General features: G+C 37.0%; 2 protein-coding genes across 8 annotated transcripts in view; one reads left to right on the top strand and one right to left on the bottom strand.

Moving 5' to 3' along the window:
* Positions 1-15156, bottom strand: part of IMMP2L (inner mitochondrial membrane peptidase subunit 2) — a 965664-nt gene that overhangs the window by 460519 nt on the left and 489989 nt on the right. The window contains exon 5 of one of the 7 annotated variants that reach the window (XM_025292036.3): positions 10999-13159. The exons of the other annotated variants lie outside the window; for them this stretch is intronic. Coding sequence (XP_025147821.2) covers positions 13051-13159 — 109 coding nt within the window. The 3' untranslated portion in view covers positions 10999-13050. Of the gene's footprint in view, positions 1-10998; positions 13160-15156 lie in introns of those variants that run through there. 7 annotated transcript variants of the gene reach the window in all.
* LRRN3 (leucine rich repeat neuronal 3) overlaps positions 4555-15156 on the top strand; it is a 41989-nt gene continuing 31387 nt past the window's right edge. Inside the window, exon 1 of the mRNA XM_006071764.4 lies at positions 4555-4983. The gene's annotated coding sequence lies outside the window, so the exon portion shown is untranslated. The remainder of the gene's footprint in view (positions 4984-15156) is intronic.

Raw genomic sequence — 15156 nt, 5'->3', positions numbered from 1 at the left:
AACAATTTTTACATGTTATGGATACTAAAGTTGAATAAGATATAGACCATCCCTCCTGGAGAATCTTATAAACTATAAAGCAAAATTACAGAAACAATTATAATGTATTTTTTAAAAGTGATGTCATAGGAGGGATAATGAATGCTTGGATGGGTCAAATGAGAGATCATATCTTGTTAGAGGGTCAGAGAAGATTCCACGGGGGAAGCAGCATTTGAACTGAACTAACTTATTTCTGATAAGTGAAAGGCAGGGACTTAGAATAGAAGGTAGAAAGGGCACCCCAAAGGACACACTGGAACAAATAATGATGACGATGACAATGATAATAATGACAAGTAATGGTGATTTCAAACATCCATTTAGACTCACTATGTTTCACATACTTTTCTAAGCTTTTATATATATTAACTACTTTATTATTTTTTTTAATTTTATTTTATTTTTAGACTTTACATAACTGTATTAGTTTTGCCAAATATTAACTACTTTAATTCTCAAAACAATCCTAGGAGGAAACCGAGACACAGAGATGCTAAATTTGTACTCAAGGTCACAAAACTAGAAAGTGACAAAGTCAGCATTCCAACCCAGGTTGTCTGTCTCCAGAAGCTGTGCTCTGATTCACTACGTAAATTACTTCTCTAACGAAAACTCACAGGCAAACCCTGTCTAGGAGTCCATGAAATAGCAATAAACCTTCACAAATGAGGAACTTAAATTCAACCATTAAATCAACAAATAAATATTTATTGTACCCACATATTTTCTTATTTGATGATATAGGCAGAACTCTCGCAACATAATTGAAGGGCTACAATTACTCATTTATGTTTAAAATTATTTCAATACATGTTCATTAGAACTAAGTACTCATTCAGGAAACCCTGCATACATTTATTCTGAGGTAGCTGACATGCATATGCAAGTAATACAGTGTATTTGCAGTAGATTCTAAAGGAGGAAAAAAAAACAAAATAAGGGGGAAAAAAAGAATAAGGAAAAGAAGAAAAAGCAGAAAATCTATCAATCATTCAGTAGATGAGAGGGTCTGCAATCAAGATTGCCAGGAGAAATATCAATAACCTCAGATATGCAGATGACACCACTCTTATGGCAGAAAGCAAAGAACAAAATAGCCTCTTGATGAAAGTGAAAGAGGAGAGTGAAAAAGTTGGCTTAAAACTCAACATTCAGAAAACGAAGATCATGGCATCCGGTCCCATCATTTCATGGCAAATAGATGGGGAAACAGTGATAGACTTTATTTTCTTGGGCTCCAAATTCACTGCAAGATGGTGACTGCAGCCATGAAATTGAAAGATTCTTACTCCTTGGAAGAAAAGTTATGACCAACCTAGACAGCATATTAAAAAGCAGAGACATTACTTTGTCAACAAAGTTCCATCTAGTCAACGCTATGGTTTTTCCAGTAGTCATGTATGGATGTGAGAGTTGGACTATAAAGAAAGCTGAGCGCCGAAGAATTGATGCTTTTGAACTGTGGTGTTGGACAAGACTCTTGAGAGTCCCTTGGACTGCAAGGAGATCCAACCAGTCCATCCTAAAGGAGATCAGTCCTGAGTGTTCATTGGAAGAACTGATGCTGAAGTTGAAACTCCAATACTTTGGCCACCTGATGCGAAGAATTGACTCATTTGAAAAGACCCTGATGCTGGGAAAGATTGAAGGCGGGAGGAGAAAGGGAGGACAGAGGATGAGATGGCTGGATGGCATCACTGACTCAATGGACATGAGTTTGAGTGAACTCCGGGAGTTGGTGATGGAGCAACTGGCGTGCTGCAGTCCATGGGGTCGCAAAGAGTCGGACATGACTGAGCAACTGAACTGAACTGAACTGAGAGGGTGATGTAACAGAAAAATCCTGAGAGACCTCAGGAGTTCTAGTCTTGCTCTCTCTAACCAGATGTGTATACATATTAAGTCTCTTAAACTTTAGGACTCAAGGCATTCGAGCTTAAAAGTTTTATGTTTCTCATTTGATGACCATTCACAATCGTGCTAATTCAAAAGCCCTGAAATCTTCATCCTGCCACAATTTAAAGTCTTCACATGGTATTGTATTACATAGATGTGATAATTAAATAATTTAATGTGTCTTTCTGGAGACCTCTCATTACTAATAAATGATTGATGCGATGGAAAAGTAAATCTAAAACATACACTGCTTCTACTCAGCAGCTGTTGTTCTTGTAGTAAAAAGGAAACTACAGCCAAGAAACAAAATCCTCATCTTTTCATCCAAAGTCAGTTACTTTCTCTCACACTGAAATCTCATTTCTAATGTCCCATGAAATCTTTTGAACTTATCATGTACCTACACAAAAAGGGCAACTGCAAGAAAAGCCATCTCATCTCCCACATGTCAAAAAAGGTAATCAAAGGAAGTTAAAACAACTTCCTATGATAGAGCATAAGGTAGCATTTAAAATATTCCACTCTTGCTAAATTAAAACTTAGATTTTTTTTTGATATCTGAAAGAGACTAAAGTTTATAATAGTTACAATTGTTGGTTTTATTTATAAACCATGAATGTAGTTTAATCATCTATCTGCTTGATTATCACTACTCACTCTCATTATGAGAGGCCATTATACTTGGTTTGATTATTGGATTTGTCAATTGTATGGTCAACACCAATCAACCAAAATGAAATGCTTAAGGAACCAATGGTATAAAACTCAAATTCCTTTTTCAAGTATTTAACACAGTTTTAATATAAGTTTTCCATAGGTGAAAATAAAAATCTGCCAGTGGTGAAATTATTTTGAATAGGCAAGAAACTGGAGCTGGAGAGAATAAAACTGGGGGGAGTTACTATTATCACAAGTACATTAAATTAAGTATAGACACAGTGTATCACAACATCCCCAACACTGGACTACAAATTCCTAACATTTACAGAGGAAGTGCTAGAGTGCCTACTGTAAAGAATAAAATCTTGCAGTAAAATTCTGAAATAAGTGCTATTAGGTTAATGGAGAAGCTACTTTTGTCTTGAACTTAGTTTTATTCAAAAGGTTAAGAATTATTTGAATACAGTTTCTTAAAAGGAAAAAAAAATAAAGCATTTGGGAACATTTTAAAGAACACCACAGAGCGAAAATATTTAGTAGTTAGAAACAAAGTTGGTATTACAATTATAATAAATGTAAACTGTTGGTCTATGTCATTTCAATAAACACTTAAGGAGTAATTAGATGTGAAGCTTGCCCCCATCCCCACCCCCAGTAAATCCAGTAACATGCAAATGCCATTTCTTTGTGCTCCACTAGAGGGTAGTCTCTCAAAACTAGGGCTGGAGTCATGAATCTAAGCTGTTTTTGACCTGTTGCTAAATTAATCTTCATGTATCATGGTTTTCAACAAAATGTTTCTCTAGTATGCTAATTAAGGTTTTAACACATGCATTTTGAAAAACTGTCTATTTGCTCATAGGTGTCCTTGTAGAAATATACACCGTTACACGCTTTCACTTTTTACTTTCATGCATTGGAGAAGGAAATGGCAACCCACTCCAGTGTTCTTGCCTGGAGAATCCCAGGGACGGGGGAGCCTGGTGGGCTGCCGTCTGTGGGGTCGCACAGAGTTGGACACGACTGGAGCAACTTAGTAATAGTAGTAGTATGCTTTGCTGTGTTTCTTTTCTAAATTTCAGATAATTTAGTGTTTTACACTATTACACATTAGTATGTGTACAGAGTATATTTTTCTGGTAAATATAAGTTCAGAGTTAGCAGGTCTGAGAACAAACAGAAATCATTTTCTAGAGGATTTAATTTTATTTCAGGAGAAATGCTTTCCCAGAGTAGTAAAATATACACTCTAAACACACATACACACAAACACCATGGCACATGTACTCATTCACATGTGGCTGGCAAATTAACATCATCACATAAGGAGAAGTGGCTGAATGTTAACTGGAAAAATATATACCCCCTTAATATGCCAATGTACTGAAATGTAGTGAAGCAAATATATGTGTTACTTTAAAAAAAAAAAAAAAAAAAACAAACAAAAAAAAACTGGTCATTCCAGGTAAGAAAAGCCATTGCTTAAAAAAAATAAAGATTATTGAACAGCAAACGCATATCCTAAATTAAGTAGGACTTACAGAAAACCAAATGCCACTCAAAACAATTTCAAGCTGTTCTTAAATTATACTGCCTTTGGTGAACTTCTCAGAGGAGTCATTGGAGGTGCTTTTAATATTTGGGAAATCCTTGTTAGTAATGTGCCCTGCTGTTTTCAGAGAGAGAACACGGTGTCTGAGCGACTGAGAACCCCAAAATGAGAAAACTTGTCAAAAATCCCTCCCCCTGAAAAAAAAAGGAAGGAAAGAAGGAAGAAAGGAAGGAAGGAAAGGAGAGAGGGAGGGAATGATACCTAAGAAAACAAGCAAGTCTGTTTCATTTATTTGTATCCTAAGCAGCAGTGTCATAGAACAGACAGGTTGTTTCAGCCAACCAGACGCGAGCAGCTGCGAGTGCTACATCTTGGCAGTCCGAAGCGATTGGCTCCTCTCTGGGGAGTGGAGGGTGTTCAGTTATTAATGACCGCTGAGCAGGCAGCACCATGTCAGTGTGACAACTGATCGGGTGAACGACGCACCACTAACCACCATGGAAACCAGGAGAAATAAAGCCAGCTCCTAGGATCTCTCTTCACTGGATTGAAAGGCTCAGCCTGCCGCTGACTGAGAGAAAGAGTTCGGGGGAAAAAGAAGGAATCCTCGCTGTAACCTCTCGCCTTCGTTTATATTTTAGAATACAGAGATAAGCTCGCTTCGTCGTGTGAATACCTATAGTACACGTTTGTGTATACTTTGGTACACACACATATGCACCAATTTCCACCCGGGCAAGAACACAACCATGTGATTATTGCAACTAAGGAATTGAGGAATCCAACACGCAGGGACACGGAAGGGGGTGTAGCACTGAGACCGCTTTTGCAGGGTAAGTTTGAAATATACATTTCTATTTAAATATGCTCTCTTTCCTGTTCAGTTGATGCTCTTTTTTTTTTTTTTTTTAAAACACTTAAATTCTCTTTTGATGTCTTCTTGTGTGAATTCTGAGAGCAGTTTTCTTTCCATTTCACTTTTGAGACGAAATTCAAATGCAAAAGCCCTCCGGCTCTGTGTATGCTTTGCTGTGTTTGTGGGATTCTCCAGCATGAATTTTACTAGCTTGAACGCCCATCAGAGGATGTGAGTGGGAGAGAAAAAGCAGTGCTGGGGGTTGGGGGGAGTAGAGAAGGAGAGAGAGAGAGAGAGAGAGAGAGAGAGAGAGAGAGAAGGGGACAGCAAGAGAGAAGACCAGAGGAGAAAAGGAGAGGAAGAGAGGGGCTAGGGGATTTTTGCTTTTTCTTTACATTATTTGCAATGAAAAGCAGATCACAAATCATTTTGCGTTGTGAAACCAACCTCAGAGATGGGGCATTTTTCTCCCTTTTTCACCTAGTGGTTGGAGATAAAGGCAAATGCTGTTGTTAAGGCAAGAGTAAAATCACTAAGCAGAGTGGCGAAAAGAGCATATCACAAACAGTTATTGAATTTCTGCCAGGCTACATCTTACGGATTGGGGTAAATGACTTCCCTTTAATAACATCCCCTCACTGGTCTGAAGGGACAGTGCAAATGTCTGATTGCTAATGCAGCTGCAACTGACACACTCTAGGTAAAAGGATCCCATGAACCAGAAGAGTTCTAATCTTCTTTGGTAATTAACAGGATCACAGCAGGATGGCTTTAAAGTACATCTCCTATTTAAGAAGATTGTTTGTTCAAACCAAGTGCTATATTCCCTTTGCTCTTACTCAGCTAGCAGGCTTAATTCACCTCTAATTTATTCATTTTTAACAATATGTCCTTGTTTCCGTGCCTCTAATTTTCGTGAAAGCAAGCTATGAGAATGAGTCGAACCTTCTTCATTTAGTGAAATGGGAACAATATGAAAACAAGACAAAAAAAAAGGAAGAAATAAGGATTCACAAAACCTACCTAGAACATACTGTGCCCTCTCACAATAAATACTGCTTACACCCTGTATTTCTCTTTAGTTTCAGAAGCAATGCCTTTGAGACAGAATTACTCTCAGTAAACTATGAGCGTCCATGCGGTGATGATTCATGGAATACAGTGTGGGTTACTTTATACTTCCAGGCATGTAAAAGGAAGCCGGCTACTTAGAACACGAGTATGTTCATGGAAACATTCACTGCCCCCCTTAAAGGATCCTGTAAAGACAGTAAAAGAAACCAAGTATTTACATTTTATCTTCAGAAGCTCTCTCCTTCCTTCTTCTAGTTCAGCTAACCAAATAGTTAATGGAGACTGCTTCTTTTAAACTGCAGGTTATTTTTTTCTACCACTGTGATTTCAGAGTTATTATTGGTTTTCTAGTTTATAATATGAGCCGAAAGCAAGAGATAATAACCAGCCACTTAGATCCTGCCACTTTCCCATAAATGTGTCAAAAATGAGTCACTTTACAATGTGTAATGTAAGAAGTCAATTAATTCCAGTGACCTTTGTAAATGATGACAATAAAGCAGCTCTGACAACATGCCATGGGCTTCGATTTTCCCTCTGTAAAATGAACAAGTTTAAGAAGAGGTTTCCTGCCTAGAGTGAAAAATGAAAGATGCTGAAGGATTAGCTTGAAATATCGGCAGGCTTTCTTGCTCTGCCTCAAATGCCACACGCAATCTATAGAAAAACAAAATGATTTATTACAAAGAGGAAAAGGTGTAGCATTTGCTTTTCTGCTATTTACTAGGAGTGTACCTTCTGCCACAGAACAGATCTGATATTTTGAAGGGACCTCCTAAGTTCCTAGCCAAGAGAAAAGCCTGAAGCTGATATTCAACCTCCAGATTTCAAACTCCTGTATAGTGTAGCATTGCAGTATTGATTTCAGTTTTTCTCAGACCTTTTCTGGGGAAACTTTCCATACCAAACACACACATTCTTAAATCCTACCCAACCTCTTTTAAAATTACAATCAATGACACCTAAGAACAGTGGATTCACTCTTTAACCTTGGTAAAGCTCACATACATATCTTGTGGATTACGGAGATCAATAATGTGCCCACTTGAGTCTGAGAGATACAATCACTCCAGGCCCCCGGGGTTGTCACCCAGTGTGTGCCAGGGAGTTTAGTGATCTGATTGGCATCTACCAATGCCAATTGATGGACATATCAGCATGCCTGGAAGACTAAGCCACAGACTCCCCACATCATGTAGCTATACCAAAAATAATAGCTTTCTGGCAAGACAAGCATCAAAAGACCATCTTTTCAGAGTGTTGCTTGTCACAGGCAACATGCTGAGTTAGAATGCTGATGAATAGGTGGAATTTTTACCTTTGGTTCTTGTTACTGCTGTTAATGACTTAAAACACCATGTTATCAGTTTTTTAAGCCAGCAATTTATGGACCTATGAAAACCATAATCAACATATAATTCACTAACTGTATTTTATTATTTTTGTTCTTTTTTACACCAACTCTCTCTTTTTTTTTTTTTTTTTTGGTCATAAAATGGTTTAATATTTTACTTTCTTCTCCACTCTGAATTTTTCCTGGTGCAAAATGCCTTTGTAAAGTGACATTGTGATGTTTACTACAAAATAATTATGTTGAAGAGAAAGGTTTGTAATCTGAGTTACAAACTAACACTAAGGTAAATTAAATAGTATTACTTAATTAGCAGCCCTTGAAGATGGTCATAGATGAGATATTTGTTGGGGAATCTGAAGGAGATCATTTAAAAGGAAGCTAGTTGCATGCTAAAAAATGAGTCCCTATTTCTAGCTTCAGTGAAGATGCCCCCAAAGAATAATTTAAAATATTGTTGCTCCGGCCAATCTGGATAAACACTGGACACATCTGCAGCCACCTAAATGGGCCATGGAGACCTGGATGTGAAGGTTTACCCACTTAGGTGTCACTCCTTGGTCCCATGCAACTGAATAAAGCAGGTAGACATGAGGCAACAGATCAGCATCTTATCCGCACTGCCAAAGATAAAACTCTCTGAAGCTGGCTACGCGACCAGCACTTAGGAAAGCTTCTCACTGTAGCAACTGAACACAGGTCCCACGCAGAGCACAGTGAACACCTCCCTGCCTCTCTCCTGATGAAGTGATGTCTGGTTGGACACCTAGCAAGGAGAATGTGACAGCAATTGTTCCTGCAGCCACAAACTAAAAGCAATCAAACTTCACATAAAGAAAGTAGGTGGTGCCAGAGGATAAAAGAAGTAACAGGGAGAAATACAAATGTTTTACGGTGATGAGAGGAGTAGAACTAAATCTCAGCAGACGCTGTTTAGAAATTGTTAAGACTGGGAAGCAGAGATTCCAAATGCTCATCTCAAACTTTGTGAAGAAATGCAGTGCCCACTGGGCTATCTATTATTATGTATTTGCATAATTGTCATATTTGTATTTAACTGAGGACTATTTTTTAAGGTGTCATTCATAAAAGTACATTACAAAACCTCGGTGTGGGGAAATGAAGATGGGGAAGAGGTTTTCATGTAATAGTAGTACAACCTTCGGAAAAGGCTCTAATATGCTCATTTCACTGGTGAAGAAACTGGGGCCCAAAGGGTTTAACATCTTTACCCCAACACACTCAGCTCTTTATGGAGGTCTAGGACAGAAGCCCTACAGTGATCCCTCCAACAGTCTGCTAAAGATCTGCCTACACCCTCTTCCAAATATAATATTCTTTAAAAAGTATAAGTAAAGGCTGATAGATATGAGCACCCACCCACCCCCCCAAAAAATCCTTAAGTAGATTTTTATCCAGATAATCAAGTACTCTTAAAGTTAGAGCAGATAGTCAACAATAGAAGCAATAACTATCTATCTCGGGCTTCCCTGGTGGCTCAGATGGTAAAGAATCTGCCTGCAATGCAGGAGACCTGGCTTTGATCCCTGGGTCGGGAAGACCCCCTGGAGAAGGGAATGGCTTCCAGTATTCTTGCCTAGAGAATTCCATGGACAGAGGAGCCTGGCAGGCTAAGCGCATGGGGTCGCAAACAGTCAGACATGACTGAGCAACTTCACTTGATTGCAGTATTTCACAACCAATATTTCAAATTCATAATCTGCCTTTGGGATATAGTCTACTGTATTTTGTAATGAGTCATAAAAATTAGACTCTTGCCCTGGTTTTAAAACATCTTAATAATAATGCTGCTATCCTTCACCTATTCAGCTATTGATCTTCTACTATAATTCAGAGTTCCCAGGAATTCTGAAGAGACTGTCCAATCCTCTTTTACTGGGTTAACTGTAATATTTTAAGGCACTTACAGGTGTCCTGTTTATATGCAGTGTCCATTCCCATGTTTTGCTTCTGCACTTCACAGAGGAGATGCTCAGAATAGTTATACCTACCTTCGTCTCGCCATCTCCCCCATTCTGCGTTACCTTTCCATTTCCATCGTTAGGGTGAGAAGCACTGTAGACAATCAGCTAATGCCTTAATTTCACAGCCCTATTTTTTTTCTTCTTAGCAAATTTCTCTTTCTCAGTGTGCTCTCCAAATTTTGCTAAGATAATAGTAATGAACTGACTTTAAAACTTTGGGGAAATAAAGGAGAATAAATTAAAAAAAAAAAAAAACAGTAATCGTGACTCCTCTAAAACTATCCTGTATACAGAGTAAATGACGTTTCTTCCTCCCAACAACCTGCTGGGGGAGTAATGATGATGATCATTTTTCTTGTAGTACTAAAGAATGAAGCTCTGTGAGGTTAAAGACTTCACACAGTAAGGGAACTAACACATGGAGGGCGTGGGTATCCTGACTCCAAAGATGGCACAGCACCAATCACAGTACTTGGCTCTTTGTGAGCTGATGAGTAAATGTCCATTCTCTTTTTTCTGAAATCACACTCTAGCCTAATCCTTTCAAGATTTGTGCCCTTTGCACCATACCACAGTACGGGTGGATAGATAATTGCAATTAAAAATCTGCACTTCTTAATTTAAATCATAGCTAATAAAATGCCCAAGATAAATTAAAGAAACACACACACACAACCAACCTCTATTCTTGGAGAAAAAGACTGCATGTCTTCAACCTACTCACCCATATGTTTGTCTGACAGCATTAGCGCTCTGATAAACAGATACTTGGCAAAAGTATCAAAAATTGGATAAAATGTGATGAGTAAGTTTTTCAGGCATGTTCAAGATTGTTGGAAAATTATGAGCAAAGTCTTCAGTCATTTGAAGCACCACCAATGGATAACGTCTATTAGAAAAGCAGCCTTTGGCATCTCTTTTCTAGTTAGTCTTGGAGAGAAAATGGCACACTAAGAACTCAAAATGCCAGTAAATTTATTCAGATTATTCTGAGGGCCCTGAGGGAGATTTTATCTTTCATAAGTAATGTCATCCTTGGAATAAATGAAAATTCCTAAAACACATGTTCCAAAGGTTATCTTGCCAAGCTTTACTTCCAGAAAGTGAAGCATCCCACAAATAATAGCTACTCTGTTTAGGAAGGAGTGTAAACATCACCACTTTTTTCCAAGTCTGCACTGAAAAGGCCCATGGACTCCCCAATTACCCACTGAATCAATTAAAGGCTTAGCATCAACAAGAAATATTTTCTCTTTCCAGAGGCCTAAAACCTCTGGGATTTAATTCCCTGAGGAGTGAGAGAGAGGAGGCAGTTTCCTGACTTGTACAAAGCCATGACTCCAGGAATGGGAGAATGTATTCCCCTGGGATTGAGCCTGCTAATGCGCCATGGCTAAGCAATGGCCTTCAGGAAGTCTCTGGACTCACAACACTTACCAGTGGCAAAAGTAATATTGAGTATTTTGATTCCAGGAAATACTTAAAGAGGCACTGTGGTAGAGAGGACTGGAATGAGCTTTATTACAATGCTCTCTAAAGTTAGGAAATTATATTAATAAAATGACTATAAAGAAACAAGGGCAAATGTTCCAGCAAATTTATTCCACTGATAAAATTTGGTCCCTGATATGTTACAGTCTCATCACATTGAAAGGTCAAGGCATTTAAATTACATTGTCAGAAATTTACTTTTGTTTCAAAACAATATAAAAACTCAAAAAATGTTAACAGACATGTATTTTCTGAGATACAATTCATATTGGCCTTTATGTCATTAGACTGTTTTTCTCACCGCTTTATTCATATGCCTGAGACATACCAGTCTTATTGCTGTTTGCTAACAATGTCTCTGGGCTCCATGTTTAATTTTGTTGTCATCAAAAAAATCAGTCAGAAAAATAAAAAAATCATCAAAAAATCAGAAACACCTAATAGACAGTCTATAGGATCATAATGGACTTTTCTGAAATTTCAATAGTGGTAGGAGGTAATTTACATCTAAACAAATGGTGTTTTGATTTCCACAAAGACCAAGGGGTTAATGGCCTTATACTACACGTGCCTAAGGCATTGAGAGTAAAACAAAAGAGGAGGTGAAAATGAACCTGAAAGTAGGTGGCAATGCTGTTATCACTGAAGAGAAAATGCAAGAGCATGGAATGAAAAGAACAATGCAACCACTATATCTGAAAAAGAAATATATTCTAAGCACTTATAAAACTTGGACACTCTTTTCCTAATAATTATTGAGTGAAAAGCATATAAAATGCCATTATAAGATAGAGCTTAGACTATTCATCTAAGTCAATTCTTTGTGTGACTAGATGAACTGATTCACTTACCAAACATATAAGTTATATTTGTTCCGCTTATTGTAGTTGATCATCCACACGTTTTTTACACAGACACTACAGCTGCTCAAAGAGTGTCATAAAGTGAGTTTCAGCAAACTTTTGAAAATCAATGAGACACTTGCCTAAGTGCCATCTCCTTAATCAGTTACTTTACTTTTAATGAGCAAGCAAATTCCATGTAAATACCGAAGTCTCATTTTTCATTTATACTACAAACTGTGTCTGTCACAGTCTTCTGCTATTGGACAAAATGGCCAAAGGAATAAAGAATTACATGTTTTATGACCTAAAATACTGTTAGCAGAGACCTTATGAGTTAAAATTGCATTATGTCTCTTTGACAATCGTTACTGGCTAAGGAAATGATCATGATATTAGCAGAACTCATTTACTATGCTGCACACAGGCATTTTCTGTGCCCGGCAATGCTAAACACTTCATGGGTATGTTATCATTTACCCCTCACAATAATCATATCAAACTATTATTAGTAATTATTATAATAGTAATTAGTATCAATCCCACTTTACAACTGAGAGAATAAGATTTAGTGAAGAAAAAGCAACTTGCCTCACTTAATTAAAGACGGTCAGTTTGGCTGTAAAGATCATGCCTTTGTACACCAGGCAACACTGCTTTCTTGTTGGTATTACCTAAATATAACTAGTCTACACTGCCTTCCAGATCTCAGATTCTCTATCCAAATACAATCTCCCAATTTAGCATTTCACAGAATGCATTCTTCTTATACTAGGGTATCATCTATTGGCAGCATTCACTCATATTTTCTTCTTTTATTTGTTTCTGAGAAAAAAGTGATGATTTACTTAGTTGTATTTGAGTATCATCCACTTGCTCAACTAAAATGATTGCTGCAGTGCACAGCCAGATTATTTAACCGGCACCTTATGGGCTTACAGTCTTCTTCCTTCACCATTTATCCGTCAAGTAGAATTCAGCGTGCTTCTTTCACTGAGGTCACCCAGCACAATAACCGACACAAAGGAGAAATACAAAGCTTAGCCCGTAAGTCTCAATTTTCATTATTTATAACAAGCCTTCTGGGGTCCAGTTCCAGTCTGTGGATCCTTCCTTCCTTCATGCATTCTCCTTTAAACAAAGAAGGTCACAACAGTCTGAACTCTGCTTCACTGCTAGTATGACCATCAGTTGTCAATGAAATTAATCAGTCCTCCTCATCATCGGTAAGCTTCTAGCTCTGTGAAGATAGTTGATGAAAGCTGTAATCCATTTTCCAAACAGAGCATGCTGAGCCAAACCTAAAACTTCAGCAAAACTCTTCTATCCCAGCTCTTTGCAAAACTTCCGCGTTTCTCGCTGAGTGACCTCCTCAAAGAACTATCAGGGGAGTCCTTCAATCTGGCTGTCCTACACAGAAAAAGCTGAATGTGAAATCAGGGCCAAATGTTACTGAGGATTCTCCCAATGATAAAGAATAATGTTGAGAGAGCTCATATTCAGCTGTCTTTTCTTGTCAGAGTCAACTATTTTTAAAAAATTATCATTAGGCAACTGAGAAGTGAATTTAAGCTGGAGGTGATAAAAGGTAAAATATCTGTACATCATGAATAACCTAACACAGGTATGAAATAAAATATTTTTAGAATTTTAAATTAAATTTTTTGATTTTTTTTTCCTGTTATTTCTTACATTCATACGTAATGATGAGGAGGAAGAGGAGAAAGGGGGGATGCTGGCCAACAGTTATTCAACATTAAGGTTTTTACATACCTCATCTCACTAATATCTCAGCTCCGTGAGGGAGCAGAGGCTTAGGAAGGGGAAGCATCTGCCCAATTTTCCATTGTACCAGGGTCCTGATTTGAATCCTGAATGTTTGACTCTTAAAATCATGCTATTTGCCTCCCATAACATATATAAATGAGAATAAGCATAATATATTTCTCCTTTGGGAAGCATTTTACTTTTCATGCAGAAGCATTCAACAACAGTTTCTTTCTATAGTAGTAATTTTCTCAGCAAAGTTTAGAAAACATATAATAATCAAACTTTAGTTTTATCACACATCTGACTCAATTAGTATTTCATGAACAATATAATAGCCCTTAAAATTGTGCTATTATAATACAACTAATCTAAATTGTAGATTTTCTTGTTGCCATTAATAATAAATAATAAATAAATCTTGTAGATTTAATTATTGCCATTAATTTGTGCAATTTCAAAAGTGTAATGAAAAAAATGATTATAGATGAATTCCAAAAGGACTTGTGAACATCTAAGATCTTTACCGTTTTTTAGGGAATGGATATAAGGAATAAAACAAGGGAAGTTTTCCAGGTCATAAATACCTTGCAAACTGACCATGCAGAAAAATGTTTCAACTCTTTCCTTCCTCCTTCAATATAGCTCACCAGATTTGAGAACTATTTGAAACTTATTTATATTTTTATACATTGTGTACATCCAGGAAAAATGACAAACACTTATAAATTCAAATCTGCTCCACAAAGAATGTTTTCCTATCTAGAATAGTAACTCCTCCTCAACCACCATATCCTGCCCCCTTGAATATAGCTTACCAGATTTGAGAACTATTTGAAACTTCTTTATATTTTTCTACATTCTGTACACCCAGGAAAAATGACAAACACTTTTAAATTCAAATCTGCCCCATAAAAAATGTTTTCCTATCTAGAATAGTAACTCCTCCTCAACCACCACAACCTGCCCCTACTCTCCTTCCCACCCACCCCTGAAGGTAGTAGTATATTCTGTTCTTAACTTCACTTAACCATGAGGTTTTTCTTTTCAGATAATTATGTTTAATTATAAATCAATGTACCACTCTATCTACTTACTTGATAGTTCTTTGAACTCTTTGAAAGGAAACTCTTTGAATCTTTGAAAGGAAAGATATTCTAAAATAATTTATGATTTAGTCATTCACTTAGACATGCCCCATCATGGCTATATAATCAATGACTAAGAATGTAATCAAAGTCAATGAAAAGAACCTTGAGATATGCATAAGAAATTATGTACAGCATTTATTTGCTGGCATATAATACAACAACCAGAGCCATATCTATCTAAATGTTCTCATCTTAACAGGTGTCATTCTATTAAGATTTTACAAGGCATATATTCCAAAAGTATTTTGAAGCATATTGCCTAGATATAACATATACATTTATTTTTATATTTTGATTCACTTTTAACATTAAAGGAAATTTCAGTAAGGTGTAAATGTGATGATTGACATCAAATTCACAGTGTTTATGTTTAACACAGAATCTTAGAATCTCTAGGAGTGACACCTAATGACTTTTCAAAGTTTCAGAACAAGTGGTTAAAGATTCAAATCTTTTTTCATTGTTCATTTTCTGCCATTTTTATTTTAG

This window comes from Bubalus bubalis, chromosome 8 (genome assembly GCF_019923935.1).
Source record: "Bubalus bubalis isolate 160015118507 breed Murrah chromosome 8, NDDB_SH_1, whole genome shotgun sequence".
Taxonomy (NCBI): Eukaryota; Metazoa; Chordata; class Mammalia; order Artiodactyla; family Bovidae; genus Bubalus; species Bubalus bubalis.
This window is presented reverse-complemented; position numbering and strand designations above follow the sequence as displayed.